The following is a 21,721-nucleotide window of genomic DNA, read 5'->3' as shown; positions in this document are numbered from 1 at the left end:
TGTATCTTGGACACGACCGCATATTTTCGAAGTATAATTATGCAATTATATGATGCAATCCACTTGTTTACCACTTCGAATATCATTTTAGAATGCATCGAAATAATAGATTAAATTTTATGAACGTCCTTTTACGTTTGATATGATGCCTAGGACTACCAAAATATGTGAACGGAAGAATTGTCAAACGATCATTGTATTTTACATTTCCCTCTGAAATTATAGCACATCTCATGTTTACGTATTTCCCAGGCTTCTCAGTTTAAAAGTACGTTTTAGGGAAACATATTCCGGTCTGCACAACGACAAGCGAGTACATAAGTATTAACACCAAAAATACCCCCGACTTGCATGTATTTGAGGATTCCCCCAGGTACATAATTTTGAAGTCCGTGTTAGGAAAACACAGCTCAGTGGGAAAACATACCCCCGACATGCATGTTTTGACAAAGAAGATTCCCCCAGGCACATTGATTTTGAAGTCCGTGTTAGGGAAACACAGCTCGGTGGGAACAAAAATACCCCCAACTTGCATGTATATTTGCAGAGCGGATTTCCACAGGTACATCGATTTTGAAGTCTGTGTTGGGGAAATCGTAAATCGGGCCAATCAAAACTTAGCAATTAGGACGTTTAGATAATGCTTGACATTTTACAGTTATTCAGTTGTACATCTCATGAAAAATATTTTTTGACGTAGGACTACGTCTAACCGGAAGATATAGGGGATGAAATGGAAATCTAGGCACTGCACAAGTAGGAAAAAATGCAAGATTTGGAACGCTTATAACTCGAGCATTTCTCAATAGATCGCAAAGGTGTTTGCATCAATTGATAGGAAATATATCTACGCATCTATCATAACGAATAACATTTCATTTTTCTTGAGATAAATAATTGAATAATTGTGAAATATCAAGCATTGTCCAAATGCACTATGTGCCCATTTTTGATTGGTCCATTTTGTGCTCCTCAAATCGTACCGACCAAAACGGGCAACCAGAGCAGCAGCGAAATAGAATGAAGCACGATTGGAAAGGAAAAAGAAAAAAAATGAACGAAACATTGGTCGCAGTCTCACACATGCGTAATTCTCGAGCCAGCCAGTCAGCTTAAAAATCCCCGCTCCGCTGCCGTAACGATCATTCTCATCCAAACCGTACACCACATCGGTTCGCATCACAACACATCAACAAACCAACCCAAGCAGCCATGTCTGGACATGGTAAAGGAGGAAAAGTGAAGGGAAAGGCAAAATCCCGCTCGAACCTTGATCTGGAGTTCCCGCTCGTGTTGAACTGGAGTTCCCCGCAAGGGTAGCTAGGCCGAGCGCGTTAGTACCAGTGCACCAGTCCACCTAGCCGGCGTTATATAGTTTCGGCCGCCGAAGTGATTGAGTTAGCTGGCAAAACTGCTCGCGACGATAATAAAACCCGCATTCGGAACAGAACACATTCGGTTCGGTGGACATCAAGACAACAGGCAGTTGCAGCGAGTGGTGAGCGGCAAACGCAATCGCAAAACGGTAGCAGGTAGCAGAACAAAAAAGTTTGTTGGTGGCAAATCCAGAACAAGGCGGCATCGAGGGCGTTCGAAATGGTTTTTTTCAAAACCATGAGTACTAAGTTTTCTAAATTTGAACCATTCCATAAAACAAGGCGCTTTTCAGGGCCATTAAACCTTCCAAAAAAGAGTTTAGGAAATACAGTTCAATGCTTTCTAAAACAATATCCAAAATAATAATAAATCACAAATTGATTTTTTCATAATTTGTTTGCCAGGATCTGATGAATATGTGAATTTGGCAGTTGATCTGAGCTTATTGATTTTCACTAATTCTTAAATTGCTTCTAGATTGAAAGTACAGTAATTTACACTTATCTCGACATTTAGCTAATTGGTCGGACCAGTAATGCGACATATTTAGTTGGACATTTTTGTAAACATAGAGTTCGGGGTCCAAATTATGACCCCACATTGAAGGTCGACACTGTACCACTGTCATCGCAAATGTTCAATTACAGGTTAAAATTACCTCCAATCCGATACTGAGTGGTGGTAATGCGACATGCCATTGAATGTAATTTACTGTAAAATATGTCACAAGCTGGATGGGAAGAAATTTTCCAACTGTGAAAGCTGTGGCGAGTGGCAAATGCAATCGCTAAACAGAAAGGTTTAGCCGAACAAGATGGGGATATCGAGTGATAACAAAACAATAAACTCTTTAGATTGAAGATAATTTTGTGATCCTGAAAAGGACCCTTTTTAGCCTGCATGTGAATTCAACGAGCGAACAAATCGTAATGAATGTATTTTTTTTGCCATCGCTCCCTTTTAACGCTCATTCGTTCGTCTCGTTGGACTCGCCCCTCTGGCTGAGTCTGCCGATTTGTCTCTATCCTGTGAGTGTGTACCGCTAGAGTATAAAACACGCGGACCCCAAAAAAATATCTTATTTTCTTTCAAACCGTAAACCCGTGTGGTTGTACGGCATCGGCATCGTGGACGTAACAAAGGAGGACAAGTTAAGGGAAAGGCAAAGTCTCACTCGAACCGTGCAAGTCTCCAGTTCCCTGTTGGTCGCATTCACTGATTGCTCGGCAAGGGTAACTAGGCCGAACGGATTGGTGCCGGAGCACCAGTATACCTAACAGCGATTATAGAGTTTCGGCCGTCGGAGTGCTCGAGTTGGCTTGCAAAGCTGCTCACGACAATCAGAAAACCCGCATCAAGAACAGAGCAGCTTCGGTTCGGCGCTCATGAAGGCAACAATTAGTTTCAGTGAGTGGCAAAGTGTTTCTCCGGCACTTCGCATCAAATGTAATTTACTGAACAACATGTCACAAGCTGGATGGGAAGAAATTTTCCAACTGTGAAAGCTGTGGCGAGTGGCAAACGCAATAGCTAAACAGGAAGGTTTAACCGAACAAGATAGGAATATCGAGTGATAACAAAAACACAACACCAAAGGTTCTTTTCAGAACCATCAACATATTCATGAAGAGTAAACAGTAAACTAATCCATTTTTAAGGTAGATAGGTAGGTATTCACATAGGAGAAGAAAATAAAACAATATATTTAAAATATATATTTAACAAAAGCTGTCCCCTTTGTATAGTCCTACGTCACTCCGGTTATGTCCCCGACATTACCCACCCGTCTTTTGTTAATTGTGATAGACGCGTAGAAATATTTCCTATTAATTGATGCAAACATCTTTCCGATCTGTTAAGAAATGTTCGAGTTATAAGCATTCGATATACGGGTAGGGTTAACACACAAGTCGGCAGAACAAATGTATGGGAAAAAAGGAAGTTCTTCCAGTTTTCATGAATTTCAACCGTTTAGTGATTAGCGAATTGTAATGTATAGCATATCAAACAAATCTTAGAAAATTTCAGATTCGATTGGTATACAAATCATGTGAATTCATCCACAGTGAAAATAGTTATTAACGTTAACTTTATTTCATAAAAACGTGACCTGTTTTCTGATTTGGCACCCTTCCTGAAAGACGTAGTTCCACGTCAAAAAAAAAAAATTGTCAAAAATTTTTTTTTTGCACTTGGTCGTTTTTTCGTCTGAAAAGTCAATTTTTCACAAAAAACATTTTTTTGAGATAACTGTAAGACATTTGGCATAGGCTATATTATTGAACAAATCAACATTTTGCTTGCAAATTCGAGATGACCATTTGCATTGGCATCCTAATATACACTCTACATAAAATTAGAGGATCAAAATCGAAATTTTTTAGGTGTAACTTCGTGAACAGTTAACGCATGAGGGTGTAATGTACAGCATTTTACGTTCATTCCGTTCAGCATAAATCGTTCATTCCGAGAGTACGCATAATATTTTGTATTTTTGGTACAATTTGCAATGAAGTGCTCCTCTAACATGCTCCAAACTTTGATCGATCGGCTTAAACAAAAGGCTAAACGTATCAATATGAAACATCCACAGGGGTTCAAAGGATACACAAGGCTCAAAAACTATCTTCAAACATCTGAACTTAATGTAATATTTGAAAAATTAAAGAATATTTTCTAAAACACTGCAGAAAAAATTTGGTGCTTTTTTGAAATCGATGCAAACAATTTGAATATTTTTTTTCTCAAAACAATGAATTAGACTTGTACATATTTCATTGGAGTTTTCAAAACTGCCTCTCGGTTTGTGGGGCGAATTATTCGTCATAAAATACGAAGCGTTATTGTTTCATTTAAACAGAAATATCTTTCAATTGAAAGGTTCTTCAAGAACTTTATAAGGTTAAACAAAATTTGATAAGTTTAAATGAATTTCCTATTGAATTAGCTTGCACAAAATTGCGTTGGTCCTATGGAAGAACGGAGAGAAATCGATTCTTTATTTCTTCCCGATATTTTTGTACACCAAGGTGAAAATATGTTCGCAGAATATTACAAAACTTGAAATTTGAAGCTTTGAAATGATGTACATACCATCTTCATGCATTGATTTTTCTCCACGTTACACGGTTTCGAGAAATTTCGACTTCAAATTCTGTTGCTCTATTTTTTTATCAAGTTTATATTGCATAAGTCAAGAATGATAGTAATTTATCCATAACGATGAAAAAAGTGAATTGCAAACACGATGAACGGATTCAACAACAACTTACAGGACAGTCAAATGTTGAACAATCTACCGTTTCCCGATGTTCTAAAGTCATGAAGATGGGTTCCACATGATTTGATTAACAGATAATAATAATAACCGAAAAGTATTTGCAAATTTTGGCTTGCCAGGTACAAAAGAAAGTCATTTTGCCTCGGATCGTAACCGAGGATAAAAACTGGATAGAAGATGATGGCTCTGACGCAACCCCCCTAAATTGCAATGACCCTTCATTATTCTCGTTTTTCTGGAGACTTCAGCATTGAAATGTGTGCTATAATTCTGAACTCTAAGTCTAACCATATTTTCTACTGATCGGTATGGTTCATAAATGTTGTGGTCCTAAACCGCTCAATGCTTAACGGTCAATATTCAACGCGCAAACACAAACACGGAATGTCAAATCCGGTCAAAACAGAACAGGATTGTCGTGTGTGTTGAGGAAATTTTCAATATTTGTTTGAATGCTCAGCTAATTTTTTAGAGCTGCTTCACTTGCACGTATTTTGGCTCGTTTTTGATTCATAATTTTTTGTGAGAAAAAAAAATAATACCCGGCCACATTTCGAATATTGACTGTGGTATATGGCGAAGCTATCTTGAATTGAAGCAATGTTTATCGGTGGTACTAAATGTTCTCAAACTGCCGAAAAAGAGTGAGCAAGACACCTGAGCACGTCAACAACAGACGAAAATATTGATGAAGTGAAGAAAATAGTATTGGTCAATCGTCGAATCGTCGTTGAAGAAGTTTCTGAGGACCTAAACATGACTCGTGTCATTCGATTCTCAATGGAAGCCTTATATCAACAGTCCTGCTGCGTCCAACTGTGAACATTAGAACAATATAGATATTCTTACGCCGAAAAATGCGACATGCGTTGTGTATCGGTAGAATAGGAATGAATACTCTTACGCCTAAATGGCTAATGTGTAGTAGATAAAAATGTGTATCGATGAGATAGGAATACTTTTACGCCTATATGGCTACTGTGTAATATTCAACATGAGAAGACGAATGGACTCCCAAAGTTTGAAGTCTCTTTAATCCATCATCATTATCATCATGAACATGAGTAAAAATGTACACAATAAATTCGGCTCTGTTACAGCTGAATGAGCCTAATAATAAAAATAAAACAGATGGGAAAAAAATCGATTCTCACCAATACACAATGGTCCAGGGAGCGAATTCAGGGGAAAATTTTCATCTAGAGCTCGATAGTTATTTTCTTGACAAAAACTGTCTCCGACAGGCCAGGGTAACGGTTGAACTATTCAATTGAGATCAACTACGACATGTGATTTGTTCATCAGACTTACGGTGGGTTTAGACTAGTGATATATTCTAGTGAAGAAATATGATGAGATTTATAGAAATCGCAACAACCGTTTACACTAGCGCGAACTTATATAATGAATATATTTATATTTTTGGTGAATTGAAGTAGAACTGCTAAATTGTTCTGTGATGTATTCATAATATGCCTAAATGCCAAATGGCCATGCATCAAATTTTCAGTGATACCGGTGATACCAAAGAATAGCATACACTTTCAGTTTGTCGATCATCTCAAGCACAAATGATGTTAGAAACCCATAATGCAGGCGAAGAGCAAGTGTTCCTTCCCTTCCAATTTTTTTTTATCCTTCTCTCCAGCTAAACTATTTTTTCGCATTCTAACTGCAACATGAGAAGTCGGACACAACTACAAACAGCATCATAGCCCGATGCACAGCATAAAATATGACACATGTTTTCGAAGATGTAATTGGATTTAGAAAGTTCCATACCAATACCACACTTTTATTCCAAATCCAACTTTTGTTTGTGAAGTATCGCGAATATATACCATTCGTTGTTCAGAAGTATTCAAAATGTTTCAATTTCTCCATTTCGCCAAAATTAAGAAGTTTTACATCCGGACTTCAACATCTAGGCCTCCTCCAGCCGAAGGGTGAATGAATTATAACTTTCAAAATATTTTTTCCAATGAATCATTTTTTTCAACAATTTGTTTGATATTATTCAAAGAAACATTAAATGATTTCATATATTTCATTCTCTGACCTCAATTGTATAGGCATAGTTTTTTAGTTAAAATTTAAAAAAGGTAGAACCAACGAAAATTTGATCAATGAATGAATATAATATAGGCAATGGTTTAATCTTTCATTGAGGAATATTAAAGAAAATGTCTTAAAAATAATTTTTGAAAATTATTCTGGAAATTAAGATTCATTTTTCTCAAAAACATATTTAAAAAAAAATGAACATTACATGAACAGTTCATACAATTATCAACAAGTCACCAATACATCAGTAGAAGGGTACTGTTATAGGGACAGAATTTTTCTAACAACTACTTTTTCATGTTTTCTTCGAACAATTACTACTACTAATGTTCTACACGTAACACTTTTGTATGTATATTATTGCGATTGATATCTTCTGCAAACCTTTTTTTCTATTTACAAAGATGTGAATAACATACCTAATACAAATTCTCGTATCGGCTAGAGTCCGTATTTTAATTAGATCTAAAACTTTGTCGAATATACTATATCGGTATCTTCACTTTGAACAAAATTAGCATTAGTTGTGATCCACATGTTGGTAATTTGGTATGGGCTATTCATATTTTTTTTGAAATTTCATAAAAATACGTTTTTAATTTTTTTTCAGTGTAAGTTTTTGGAAAAAAAATTTTGATTCTTTTTTGAGGTTTTCAAGTATGTAAAGATGCTTAAATAACAAATGTCTTTACACCCCCAACTTTTCACTGCAAAATGAAATTCGTCTATAGTAGAAATATTTATATCTACCATCTATTTTATTCTATTTTAATTTATATACTATCTCTACCGCAGCTTTCTCGTTCGCTTTATTAGAATCCGTTGTATTTCAGTTTATTAGTTTTATTTCATAGGCGCTATTACTGTGCCGTATATTTCAATTCTATGCATAAATAAGAAGTCTGATAACATTGCTAACATTATAACATTGACTTGTCTATGATAAACATAAATGCATTATCGTTACAGATAACTGCCCCGGAGTTCTTTAATGGATTTGACGACCGCTCGGATACCATACACGACCTATTCACAAGGACAAATTACCCACTGATCCAAACCCTGATGTACGATCTGAATTTCACCCTCAACTTGATTCAGGTCGATCAAGTTGGGTGGAAAATCAACGAATCGTTTACGGGAGTTATGGGCAAATTTCAAAACAAGTCCATCGAGCTCGGATGCCTTGGAGTGTTGATGAGGACTGAGCGTATGGAAGTGGTAGACTTTACAATAGTGACGCTAATTATAAAAACTGGTATATTCTTCAAACAACCGCCGCTTTCACTGGTGTCGAACATTTTCGAGTTACCTTTCAGTGTGGGTGTATGGTTTTCCTGTTGTGGATTCGTTATCATTTATTGGCTTTCGCTGATGGTCTTCAAAGTAATTTCGAAATCGGAGCCCTTCACACCGATAGAATCGTTGATTTTTATGATTGGAACAATGTGCCAGCAGAGCTATGCTTTGCTAACCCACTTCAATGGAACTAAACTACTCTTCTTTTTCGCAAAATTAGCTAGCTTTTTCATTTTCACCTCCTATTCCGCGAGTATTGTTGCCTTGCTCCAGAGTCCAAGTCGAGCCATCATGTCGGTGACAGATCTTACCGCGTCACCCTTGAAAGTAGGCGCCATGGACACCGTGTATGGCTGGGTGTATTTCAACGAAAGCAAGGATCCTGCCGTGCAGAAACTTTTCCGGAAAAAGATAACACCACAAGGAAAGGCAGCGTTTACTGAAGCTGACGTTGGAATGGGACGGGTGAAGAACGAGCTCTATGCTTTCCAGGTTTGTTTTTAAGAACTGACGAGTAATGGAGAGATTTTAGTTTGGAAGTTAATGTATTAAATTTTTCAAGGTTGAGTCAAACGCCGGTTACCAATTGATAAAGAATACATTTACTCAGCTGGACACGTGTAAACTTCATGAACTGGAGGCGATTAGGTTGCCCCCATTCGGTATACCTGTGGTGAAGGGCAGCAAGTATAGGGAACTCATTCGACAACGTCTTGTGAAACAGCAAGAAGTTGGCATCATTCGTCGTTTCAACAGAATATGGTTATCTCAGAAGCCCGTTTGCGAATCTGGGTCATTAGCGTTCAACTCGGTTGGTCTGATCGAACTACGGTATGCTTATTTTTACGTCGCGGCGGGGTACGCTGCAGCGATAATACTGATCGGAGTGGAGATTGCATGGAACAGATGGTTCCTATCGAACCGCGATGGAGTAGGTATTGACGCAGAAGAACAAAAAGTCAGCATTGCAGTTATAGGGAAAGGAAGTGATCGTATCTTTCTGAATTGATCAGATGGCTTATTGCTTCTGTCCCCGACTGTCACATTACGAAATGAGATATGTATAGTTGATATTATCTCATTGAACTGAATGGGATTCATCTATCGTTTTATTGATCAACTTAGTGTAAATTTCGCTGCAGAAATACAGTAAATGTGTAATAGAGTTCTTGAAGATGAAGAAGATTTCATCAGAACATCGAAATTGTGGGATGAAATATCACATTGTTTCCTTCAATCACATAATGAACACTCTTCTACGCCCAGTGTATTCACCAGACATACAGTCTATCGCAAAGTTGACAAACAATATATTTTTTTATTTTTCCAGTTCATTTTTTGTAAATCGCATCAGCTTTGCGGAGCTGCTAATTCAAGATTTGTTTATGCAAAATTTCCACTTAATTTTATGTTTAGTATGATTCGACCGATTACTCACGGTTTACTCAAGATTGGAGGAACAACAATATTTTATGGGACTGGTCAGGTCAGGGAAATGAATATGAGGAATCGTTCTCTCAACCAGAGATGCCAGGTTTAAAGACATTCTTCATTTTGAAAACATTTGACTTACTGTGAAGACATTTGATTCTGTGAAAACATTATGAAATAAATGTACATAATTCATTATTATAGCGTATGTGAATTTTTCAGAGGTATTATTTCCATAAAGTTCTAACTATTATTCGTCAAAAGAAGTAGGGTTTTTGTCTCAGTGTCATTCGCTCGCTTTTCCAAGCATAAAAACCACAAGTACAGGGTTTTCCAACTTTAAATTCCGAAAGTAAGTTGAAAAAAAAAAACACACTTAGAATTAGAATTTCGATGAAACTTTTATTTCAAATTAAAGTTTGGTTTATGCCATTATGTGTGAAATACAACATCATTCAAATGTCCACCTAGGGCTTCCTCGCACACCTTGACCCGGAACAGGTAATTTTCGATGACTTTTCACATATGGCACATATGGGGCGGTATATCGGTCATAACTTCACGAATGTTGTCTTTCAAATGTTCAAGAGTTTGCGAAGAGTTGGCATAGACACGGTTTTTCGCATAACCCAACAAAAAAAGAGTCTAGCGGGTTCAAATCGCATGATCTGGACGGCCAATTGGCATCACCAAAACGCGAAATTATGCGTCCCTCAAATTTCGTTCGCAATATGGCCATGTTCGGTCGTGTTGTGTGGCACGTGGCGCCGTCCTGCTGAAACCACATGTCATCCGTATCCATATCTTCAATTTGTGGCAAAAAAAAATCGATTAACATGCGGCCATAGCGCTCACCATTCACAGTTACCGTCTCGCCGTCCTCATTTTCAAAGAAAAACGGCCCGATGACTCCACCAGACCATAATGCGCACCAAACAGTGACTTTTGGCTAATTATCAAGTATATCAAGCTAATTATCATTCATAAACTCATAAAATTCAGTTCGCAGTTGCGGAATATATTTTTCGTTCACATTAATTGAAATAAACTTCAAAACCCCTCAAGGCAAGTGAAACAAATGAAACACAAATTTCTGCATTACTCGAGAATTAATCAAGCAAATTAAACCAAATTTGGCATGTGAATGTTTGAGGGTACAATAAATGTTTTTATGGTGGTTAGAAACTCCACCCCTCTCTCTAAGAGGGGGGCTGCCATACAAATGAAACTCAAATTTCTGCATTACTCAAGAATTAATCAAGCAAATTGAACCAAATTTTGCATGTAGAGGTCTTAGGGTGCAATAAATGATCCTATGGTGGTTAGATACTCCTCCCCCCTCTCTTAGGTGGGGCTACCATAAAAGTGAACACAAATTTCTGCATAACTCGAGATTGAATGAAGCAAATGAAACCAAATTTGACATGTGGAGGTTTTAGGGTGTAATAAATATTTTACGGTGGTTAGACACTCCACCCCCCTCTTTAAGGAGGAGCTGCCATACAAATGAAAGACAAATTTCTTCATAATTCGAAAACTAATCAAGCAAATGGAGCCAAGTTCGTCATGCGAATGTTTTAGGAGACACGAAGGAGGATCCTGCAATAGAAATGAAGCATTCAATTCTGCATAATTCAAGAACTAATCAAGCAAACTGAACCAAATTTGGCATGTGGAGGTTTAAGGTGGCAAGAAAAATTTCTAAAGTGGTTCAACACTCCTCCCACCTTTCTGAGGAAGGGGGGGGGGCAGGTGCAAATTTTGCAAATATTGCAAATTTTGGGCGGGACGAAGTACCAATACCAATTAGAATACACATTGAGTAACCTAACAAATTTCGTTCAAAAGTAAATTATGAAATTTAGTTTTCTTCGATATGATTGTGAAGACATTCGAAAAAATCACCTGGCATCCCTGCTCTCAACCGACAACGCAATGTAGCATTGTACATAATGACCAGGGATAGCATCTGGCTGTCGATGGTGGGTGACGTTGAGATGAGGGGACAAGACAAACAAACTAATAACCAAAAATAAGAACACAAAAGCATTAAATTCTTATACTAAATTCTTTCTCAAACACATAGATCGACTGCATATAGCCGATGTCCCGAAATCCCAACACATTTCTGATAGGAACATAGGGTTGTCTTTCTTGTGCCTCGAGTGTATTCAAAAGGTACTTTCTGGCGTAATTATCCCTATATTGCCAAACTGCGTGGCCGATGCCATCGTAACCGTTTCCACACCGACAGACATTCCCCTTAATTCGGCGCGGCGAATGACGTGAGACGGCTCATGTTACGATGTTCTCGCAGGTGAATGGTGTGATTATAGTTTGTTACTAGGTGAAATTTGAAGTCGTGTCCGCATATCTTATCGATTCGGGTATCAAAAAGGAGCTGAAATGTAAGGTGGCTTCCAAAATAAAACGAGAAACTTTGTTATCTCCTGTCATTCGTCGCGTGGAATAAAGGGGATTGCTTTGAACAAGATTTATACTGTGGAGATGGACATCTAGCGAGTAGTGGTTCGACATAAGTCTACTCATTACACGAATGAAGTCACAACTTACGTCCAAACCTTTGAACCACGCTCTCGGAGAAACATTTGGTATAATTGAATGTAACCACCGCCCAAGACTTTCAGTGTCTCAATCGGTTTGCCAATTGAAGAGGGAACTCTGACGCAAAAATTGGAAAAACTCAAAGTATCTATTTATCAAACAATTTGCCTTCCTGGACATCCGCCTCTGTGAGAGTGTCCTCTTTCTCATTGCCAGGAATTGAGCAAAAAGAGGGAACCCATGCAAAGGTTAACTCATAAGATCTTTCGATCAATTCACTCATCTGCTGCCTCACTTTTGTGTGGAAATAAGATGGGTGCCCACTAGTTTTCATCTATCCAGTCGATGAAAACTAGTGAACGCCCCTCAAGCGAACTGAGACTATCCGGGAAAATAAAGAAAAGGTCTGCAGGATTGTCGGAGATCATACCCAACAAGAAGTCGATTGTTGCCAGCTAAGTAACATAAACGGAACAAAGTTCCGGCAGTTTATGGAAGGCGCAATAATTTTCATTGAAATCGCCGAAACCAGAGGATCCATTGAGGCGTTATCCATCAGTGAAGTAACTTTTCATGCAATTTGGTATTTTCGATAAAAATATAGGGAATGGTAGTTGGTTGCTTGTTTCATCGTCAAATCGTATTCAATTGAGGAACTGCTGATGGTGAAGTGAGCAAACACGGTCTGGTGTAAACGATGGAAGACAAATATCTGACGAAATATAGTGGTGATCATTTCTCTTAAACCGAGATTGAATATTTAGATAAAGATTTTTTTCAAAGTTTTCAATTGCAAGTGCGTTCATGACTCTGCCTATCACCAGTGTTCTAAGAGAAAGCTCCCAGAATCGGTTCTGTAGGAGTGTAATTCCTGCAAGAACCTCGAAACTCATGTTATGCGTTAAGTGTACACAGCCGAGAGCTATACGTAGACAACAATATTAAATTCGTTCCAATTTTAGAAAAATGAGAGAAAGCAGAAAGAGCCATACTCCAGAACAGTGATAGTAAAAAATCACATTCAACGATCAATGAATAAGTATTTCTCTCTAGTCGGATGTTTTTAAATCACCCCCAGCAGGCGATGCTCTTTTATCCCTCATATGTACACAGAGAGAATACTTGGAACGGTGAGCTACCAAGATCTCAAAAAAGCAATATGAAAGAGGAATCCCCACTGTATGCACTCTCGAAGTATTACTTCTACTACTCAAGGTTTATCGTGAGTGCAAGCCACAAACAATTAATCTCATCCCATAGAGCGGATGGTGAGTTCTTGATCGGAAAGTGTACAAGAGACGATCAATTGAAATTATACGACACTCGTCGAATGATTTTTAATTCTCTATTGCACTGACCGCAGTGAGTGGCTGACTCAGTCTCGTGTCGATTTTATTTTGCTGTCGTCTCCCGCTCGATAAACAGCAGACGGGTAATGGATGCAATTGATTAATTTGATTACCAGCAGATTTGGGCGAACCTCATCCCGCCCAAAATCTTTTTGACGTTGGACTACGTCTTTCATTTCTATATCGGGGTGTAAAATCAATGTTTCGAAAATGAAAGCGTTACGCCGGAGACCGAGATTTTGAGCGTTAATAGTTCTTAAACAACTGAACGAAATGGTATGATAAACACTTCATTCGAAAAATAAAATGTCGACGCGTTATATATTTGTTACTTTTTCATCCAAAAACTTGTTTCAATAGCCTTAAAATTACTTTCAAAACAGGCTATTGAAATCACCAATCGGAATATAAGCGAGCGCCGCTCATAAACCCACTCAGTTATAATTGAACAGCGATTGGAGCATGTTGTCGCTGTTGTGGTGAAGCTAAATTCGTTTATCATGAAAGCGCTGACGAGCGGTGTCACCAAGAGCCTGTTTGTGCACCTATGGCCAGAAGGGAATCCATCAAGAGGAGAGTGATGCCACGGTTCCGCTTGAAACATCGGAGCAGCCGCCACACACATATACACGCGCGGAACTCTTGTTGCTATCATCGTTGCTGAAAAATAATCTGCCAGTTCCCCTGGGAATTGAAAAATGCATTCATGCGAAAGAGTTTTTTGATGTTTTCTATTCATATAACACTGCAACCAAATACATTTGGTTTTGTGATTTTTCAATCAATCGCAATTAACAGGAAAGCTTCTGAATATTATTTTTCCTCATCAGTGGAAAATTTTCGTATCCAATATTGGATGCATAACATGAAAAACGGAAAATGTTTCACATCGCGAAAATCAAGTCATTTTCGAGCGATTATTTGCTTTCTACTCATGTAATGCTGCGACCAAATACATTTCCTCTTGGATTTTTCAATCAAGTCAACGTAAGACTATATCTTTCGGCAATTTATAAGAGGTGCAATGAATCTTTAGGAATTTCAGCTCTACGCGCACTGGCAAACGATGTTTACTCAACAATTTCTCAAACGAGAAATGGGTGTTGTGAGAAAGGATTAGCGAACGCAAAAACGACGAAAGGGAGAAAGAGATGTTTGGAGATTGAAGGAAATTGGCAGAAAACTTCTTCATTTTATCTTTCGAATAATGTGATTCATACCACTTCGTTTTGCCAGAAAGAGATTATTAATGCCCAAAGGAGGAATCGAGTCCTCCGAGGAAATTACCCAGCGCAAATTAGAGTCGATCATCGATTGCGGCATTCGTACACAAATAATTTTATAATGCAGTTTCATCAAAGTGATTTCTTCGATATGGGGAAATATTCACTACATCATGTCATGTATTTCATATTCTTCACTATCAAGTCCATATCCATGGCGCCTATCGGTATCAAATTATCATTGACACCACGATTTTCGCTAAATGCTCCTTTCAGTTCGGCCTGTAGAAAACTTTTCTGAACTTTAATCCATCAAATTTGGAGCCTTGAAAAGGGCCGTTGATTATATGCTAAGCTAATATAGCACGCTCTCCTCGGATACGATGGGCCAGCTGGATGACCTTGGGCATGATGTGACGCGTTTTGTATGGATAGCACACAAATTGGTATGTTCGAAAAGGCCTCCTGCAGCGTCATAACCGAGGAACTTTGGAAGCGCAAGTCGGTTTTGAAGTCCTGAGCCTGAGTCCACGAACCAAATGCTGCAAAGGTAGCTTGTGGATCAGCAATTCGGTCGACTTCTGATAGCGACGAATTTCACGCAAAAAATTCTTCAGAACAAGGTTTTTTGTATCCAATATTGGATGCATAAAACCTTGTGCCTCCAACGTAACGCTCTCGTTTTCGAAGTCCCCCAAATATTCATTTATTCATTCATTCAGAATTTTAGATTCAACTTCAAACAAATGATTTCTAAATCAACGATAGTCCTACGTCACCCTTGCGGTTATACCAAAGATATAACCCACTTCCTGTTTTTTAGATTCCAATAATTCTGAACATTCACATTTCTCTTCAAATATTTTTTCTAATAATAATTCAATTAGTGATTTCACGAAACACTTTTCGAATTCAATGGAATTTAAGATCCTTTTTTATTCTGTAGATAAAACGGATCACATATTTGATTAATTCAATTCTGTGTGGTTACGTTTTTCGTTGCAAATAAATGTAATGAATTAGTATGGACATATGTTATTCATATATCGTGGACTTCCGACATATGTGGCAGTAGATTTATTGAACGACCAATGTTTTTTTTTTCATATCCCATCAAACTTGTTGCATCTCTTGAGTGTACATACTGCTTTGTCCGCAGATTTGTTTGGTTGAATCTGGTTAATTTCAGGTATCGCAGAAAATGATTATCAACATCCTACCTAAACATCAAACGGTATGCGAAGAATTTAAGTGAACTGACGGCATTGGAATATATGCTTTGTGAGGACCACACAATTATTATCAGAGCGGATAAACGTCCGACTGGAAGTCATGAACATCAATTTAATGTTCCCAAGATAAATTTATCTTTTGAAGGTCGTCCTTCCTAAAAATGATCAGATGGGATATATTCCAATGTCGGAATGTTCGGAATAACCGAACCAACACTTTATGATCGTGATGTTGTTTTTGCTATTGTTCTGATGTTTCATAACACGGCACTCTATTGATTATTCGCCGAAAATGGATAAAAAAATACCCTTGAGGTTTACCTAAGGTTTTAGTAGCAGTGCAGTATGGTGTGCTAGTCTCAGGATAAGAAAACATTTTAGAATAAAGCTTAATTTTTTTTAATGAATCAGTAGTAAAACAAAACGTCAAAAAAAAATTCTCAGCTTTGTGATAGCAGATAATCATTACCCATTTGAGTTGTATGAGTATTCCCCCCACAAACTGTGGATAGTCTATCTGCATACAAATTATGTAGAGTTCCACAATTCTAAAATTTTATGAGTAAATATTTACGTGCTTACACAAAAAACACATGTTGACATATTTGCGCTAATTTATGTTTTTGATTAAATCAAAGTAATTGAGGTCTTTTATAGCCACCAGTTTACTCTAGCCCGAAAGGAGTGTTCTGTATTTGGGCTGGCGGAAAAATATATCTCGCAAGACCACGTATTCGATATCGTAATAGCCTTGACCAACAACGCATTTACATTAACTCATAAAATTAGTGATTTGAGGGGGATTATTGTTTGTAGTCTCTTGTAGATGAATTTGAACACCATCCGAGAAATCCTCTGTGGAACATTAAACATTAATGTCGTCCTATCTGCTGTAGCGCATTTTTTCCTCAGTTTCATCGAAGTAAACGCGCTCGGAGAGGAAAATTGAACGCCAGGACGAGAGAGCTAGAGTCGTAAAGCGTAAGTCATAGAGATACTGATTCCCATGGAGCAATTTCTTGTTAGGAGATGTAAACAAAACGAGGAAGGAGAGTAACTCAATTATTCGAACTAGTTTCAGTCTAGCAATGCTTTGGTCAACTCAGAGTTACCAAGAGAAAATCATTTGGTTATGATGGGAGAGGATTAATAGTTAGTCGCAGTTTGCACAGATTGCGATCTGTGCAGTTTGCGATTAATCGTAAATCACATCATGCTCCCTTGTTTTCCATCCTTGATCCAGAATAGACAGAATATTTGTTATGTAAAGTGTTATGAGGGCTCCCTGATGAACTCCGCACCACGTGCTGAAAATCAAGGGGAGAAAGTTGACTCTCTTTTGAAATTTTTGCTTCAAATACGTAATGTGAGCTTAAGTTGCAATAGGGCTGGGAACCGCTTTCGAGTGAACGCTACGAATTCTATTATCAGCGGCGAAAGTTCGATCCCTAAGTTCTTTGCCCAAGAAGACCAATAGTCTGAGGAATTTTGCAATGGTCTTTACAAATTTTCGAACTGTGTACCTCTTTCAAAAACCACACCGTCATCTGCAAGCTGCCTTAGCGTACATTGTTCTGCCAAACAACTGTCAATATCATTCACCTAAAAATTATAAAGAAAGGGGCTGAGATATTAGCCTTGGGGCAGACCCATATAACTATTTCTGGAAGTTGTCAGTTACCCAGGGGTGAGGTTCATTCCCTTTTCCGACAACAAATTATTCAAAATTTCAGGAAGTTCCCCCGACCAGAACGGGAATCGAACCCGAACCCCCAGCATGTTAGGTGTGACGCTAACCACTCGGCCACGGGAGCACCAACGAATTTCTATGGAAACCGTATCAAAAGCTCTCTTAATGTCCTGAAATACCGAAGGCCAGAACAACCATATTTTTTTCTAGTTTATTAATAATCCGTTCCACTTGTTCACAAATTCAGTTTTCTTTGATTAATATTTTCTTATAAGCGATCAAACATCAATTTATGAACACGAAAAGGTTGTTTATATCACAAAAAAGGAAATGTGGATCAAGATTTTTTTGACGATGAATGAAAATAACCATAATTATTCGAATAGTCGATACAAGACAAATGTATGATTATTGATTTTCATCCGTTCACTCCAAGGTGAACAATGTTTATCATTCGAAATAAATTATAAAACAGATCAATTCAATCGATTTCCTTGTCATGGGTATATTTCAAAATGTTATTGTACTGCGCCTTAACGTAGATTTGTCTTTGTCTACCAATCAGAGTTCAACTTTCCTGTTCACCATTTCGCAACCCGCCGCTATATAACCATGACTCAATTAAACGAGACATCTTCAGCACAAGGGTAAAGGAATTAAATATCTTAATTAAGACATAAACCAGATACTCACAGCTGCTGGGTTGTACAGCAAAACACGCAAACTAATACAGCGAAAAAAAAACCCTTGGCGGGACAACAAGACTGGGTTCGAAGCATAAAAACTAGACGAGATAATACTATGTACGTAAGAAAATTGTTCTAGATAGCCTAGGAAAACGAAAGCACTATAAAAAAGCCCAAAATTTTTTTTTGCGCATGTTTTGTATCCTCGAATGAAACCAATTTGAGTAAATTTTCCAGGTATACTCACTTTTTTAACTGCGTCTATCTGTTCAAGCTTGTTCAAGAATACTAAACAAACGTAAGAAGCTTGAACAAAATGTTTTATTTCCTTCGACAGGTTGATATGTGTGGTGGTTCATAGTTTCAAACATTACAAGAATCGATTTTTGTTGGAGTAACACTCAGCTAATACTCAGTTTATGATCAGAAATCAAAGCTTAGTTAATGGAAATCACCAGAACTGCCGAGCACTTTTGTCTTTCTTTTCGTTTCCTCAAGAGGATGGAAAAATATGGATGGGTTTCTATTCTCTCCAAAATGCACTGTTACCACAATGATTTTCTCAAGTTCGTCTTAGGGGTTGTTTTCCTCGTATACACTCTTTGAGAGACAGACCATGATGACAGGTTTCATTGACAGCATCTTTACGGTATTTTGACGACTAGATGGCGATAGTGTTCTTCACTTCAAACTTCAAAAGTATTTTCTATTCTGCTGAAGCATCCGTCGCAATTCCGTACAATTTCCATTGAACAGAAAATCCTTCACACTATGAGTAATGACAATCCGTCATATCCCTGTGAATGGCAAACACCGTGCATTACACATACAGTTGATCTGCGCATGCTTGAATCTTTGACTGACAGAATACTTGCAATTTCTCTTATGCGTTGTAGAACCTTGACACTCTCACACATTATACGAATAACTGTAAAAAGATATAAGATGAACTCAAAGGATATTTCGTATCATATTCGTTCGTATCACATTGTTTAAAAATTATTATAATGATTCAAGATTATCAGGTGACATTCTTCAAATATGAAATTTTCATCAAAATACAACAGTTATGTTTTGAACAATTTACGTAATTCGAAACTTGCTCTTTTTTTTCTCCCGGACAGCAGTGTCTACGATAAAACTGCATCACACGAAATGATCAACCCATCATCCGCTCGATCGATCGACTTTTTGGAATCTGCATTCTTTCTATTTTTCCTATTCTTAAGTCAGCATGATCATTTTTTGAGGCGATCTGAGAATAGATTCAGGTTTCTGTTTCTTTCCAATGTATCTGTCACCCAGCTGGTGCGCATCAAACGGAGTGATTGATAATCAGGGGGCAACGTCTGGAGATTACCCTACTTCGAGTAGGACCTCCCAGATCAACGTTTCCACGTACTGCTAATTAGGGCTGTCAAGTTTCTCGTTAGGGTTCTTGTACAAATTACGTAACGCTTGTAGGGTGGGGAGGGGAGTTGATGTGCTGTTACTTAATGTGACATAAGGGGAGGGGGGGGGGGTTTGTGTAGCCGTAATCGTTACGTCACAAAAATCCATTTTTATTCCTAAATAAATCAACGCGCCCTACAGTGATATGCATAAAAACCCACCTTGGATATTTAGAAAATTGTCTAAATTTCTGGACTATTTTGTCAAAAACTACTACCGAAATTTTATGAAATTGATTGATAACTATTACTCTTTCAAGTAATTAACAAGCTTTGCCATTACTGTTAAATTTTGTTTACTCCCTTACATGACTTCTTTCATGTGCGCAAATATGTGTTGACAAAAATAATAGCCCACCCCAAAAAAAATAATATTGAAATCACTCAAAACCTTTGAGTGAACTCTCGTTTCTTCATGTTATGACAGTCAGAGCTGTGCGGTATTGTTGAAGACGTTTGGGCATACTATCGACCATGTTCTGAGGGTGCTGAAGGTCGATTTGGTTCCACGCCTTCTGGAAAACTATGTAATAAGTGTCCTTGTTAGTGACACCATCTTTCACCACTTCGTTGTCGAGAATGGTCCACAGGTTTTCGATCGGGATGAGATCATCAGGGTTGTGGAGGCCATTCAAGTGAACGGAAATAGGCTTTGGTCTTCCTAGCAGTATGGCGTGGAATATTTATTGCATGTAATGCATAGGATCATTACCGGACTATTCTTATTTGATTTCAGTTCTTTTTGTAACTGGATTGAACGGATCCGTATATTAACTATTCGTCGTTAGATTTCTACGTTCAAAAGCATAATATAAATGTTTAACTTTCGTAACTATAATATAATGGTCATACATAAACACACTTGTGAGAAAATTTCACTTGTGGAATAAGTGTAAACAGTAAACTATAAACTAATCGGTGGTTTATGCTAATTTTTAACAGTTACAGTTTCGGGGATATTTTTTATAATCGACAAGAAAACAAGATCTTCGTGTGTGATTGTCCTTATACCCTTAGTTTTTCCTTTTCCTTTTCCTTTGTGAGAGATCGGATCCCTTCTTAAGAATAAGATGAAATGTAAATACATATTAGATATAAGATAGGTTTAAGAATTGAGTGTGATGAGTGTGATTGAGAGTGTGAGTGTGATCATTGTCAACATATCCTCATATCCCCTCCTTTTCCTGATGAAAATATGTCACCCTTCTAAACTCGAGTTGACCGCGAGTAATCGGTTTCCTATATTATTAACATTAGAATTAAGGAAAAATGTATATATACTAGTAACAATACAGTAAGGAGTTCGGCTCCTTTAAACCTATGTAACTGAGCCTGTAAAAATAAACGATTTAAATAAAAAAAAAAGAAAACAAGAAAAGAAAAGGAAGTTCTTAGAAATCATTTTATATCATTTTTTCATGCCCCATCTAAAAAAAGGCATTAATTCTTAGTTTACCAAGAATACATAGACAAAGAATATTAGAAATATGCAAACTTTATATTCCAGAACCTTTATCATCTGGTAACTATCTAGAATTATCTAGAATCAACTGCGCGACATGTAAAACATATGTTTGTTTCGAGCATGCAGTTACGCTATGTTCTGATTCTTACTTCAATGAAACCACAATCGATTAATACGTTTTTATGTTGTTTTATAGCTCTTTGTACTTCCATGAATTATATTCAGTTGTTTACTTTTAATTTAAAACAGTGAAAAATTCGAATTTTGTTATTTGTGTTTGAGTATCAAAAATTACTCTGTTTTGAGGAGGCTGAATTGGATGACTATTAAAACATAATAAAGATGAAGAAAACATATTTTTTTGAGTTTTTTCATTCAATCATACCCTCTCCTTCAAATAAACAACATTACAGAAAAGTTCAATTTTCGGTCTGTGACACCGTGCGCGAGTATACGTGTTATGATTTTGCTCGCGAGTACAGGAGGGTTAAAAAGCTAAAATTTCGATTCCTCAGTTCAAAGTACTTTTTCCCAAAAGTCTTTGGGCTTGTTAACATGTTTCCGGGAAAATTCCAACCGTTTCAGTTTATTTTTCTAGCTGATAATCAG

General features: G+C 37.5%; 2 protein-coding genes across 2 annotated transcripts in view; one reads left to right on the top strand and one right to left on the bottom strand.

Annotated features, from left to right (window-relative positions):
* LOC129766793 (uncharacterized) overlaps positions 1–9,186 on the top strand; it is a 44,833-nt gene extending 35,647 nt beyond the window's left edge. The window contains exons 3-4 of the mRNA XM_055767389.1: positions 7,664–8,512; positions 8,583–9,186. Coding sequence (XP_055623364.1) covers positions 7,664–8,512; positions 8,583–9,029 — 1,296 coding nt within the window. The 3' untranslated portion in view covers positions 9,030–9,186. The remainder of the gene's footprint in view (positions 1–7,663; positions 8,513–8,582) is intronic.
* The window catches only part of LOC129767482 (uncharacterized), a 36,843-nt gene extending 17,838 nt beyond the window's left edge, over positions 1–19,005 (bottom strand). Inside the window, exon 1 of the mRNA XM_055768450.1 lies at positions 18,444–19,005. The gene's annotated coding sequence lies outside the window, so the exon portion shown is untranslated. The remainder of the gene's footprint in view (positions 1–18,443) is intronic.
* Positions 19,006–21,721: the final 2,716 nt, after the last annotated feature.

This window comes from Toxorhynchites rutilus, chromosome 2, assembly GCF_029784135.1.
Source record: "Toxorhynchites rutilus septentrionalis strain SRP chromosome 2, ASM2978413v1, whole genome shotgun sequence".
Classification (NCBI taxonomy): Eukaryota; Metazoa; Arthropoda; class Insecta; order Diptera; family Culicidae; genus Toxorhynchites; species Toxorhynchites rutilus.
Note: the sequence above shows the minus strand (reverse complement) of the source record. Positions and strands in the feature narration are given on the sequence as shown.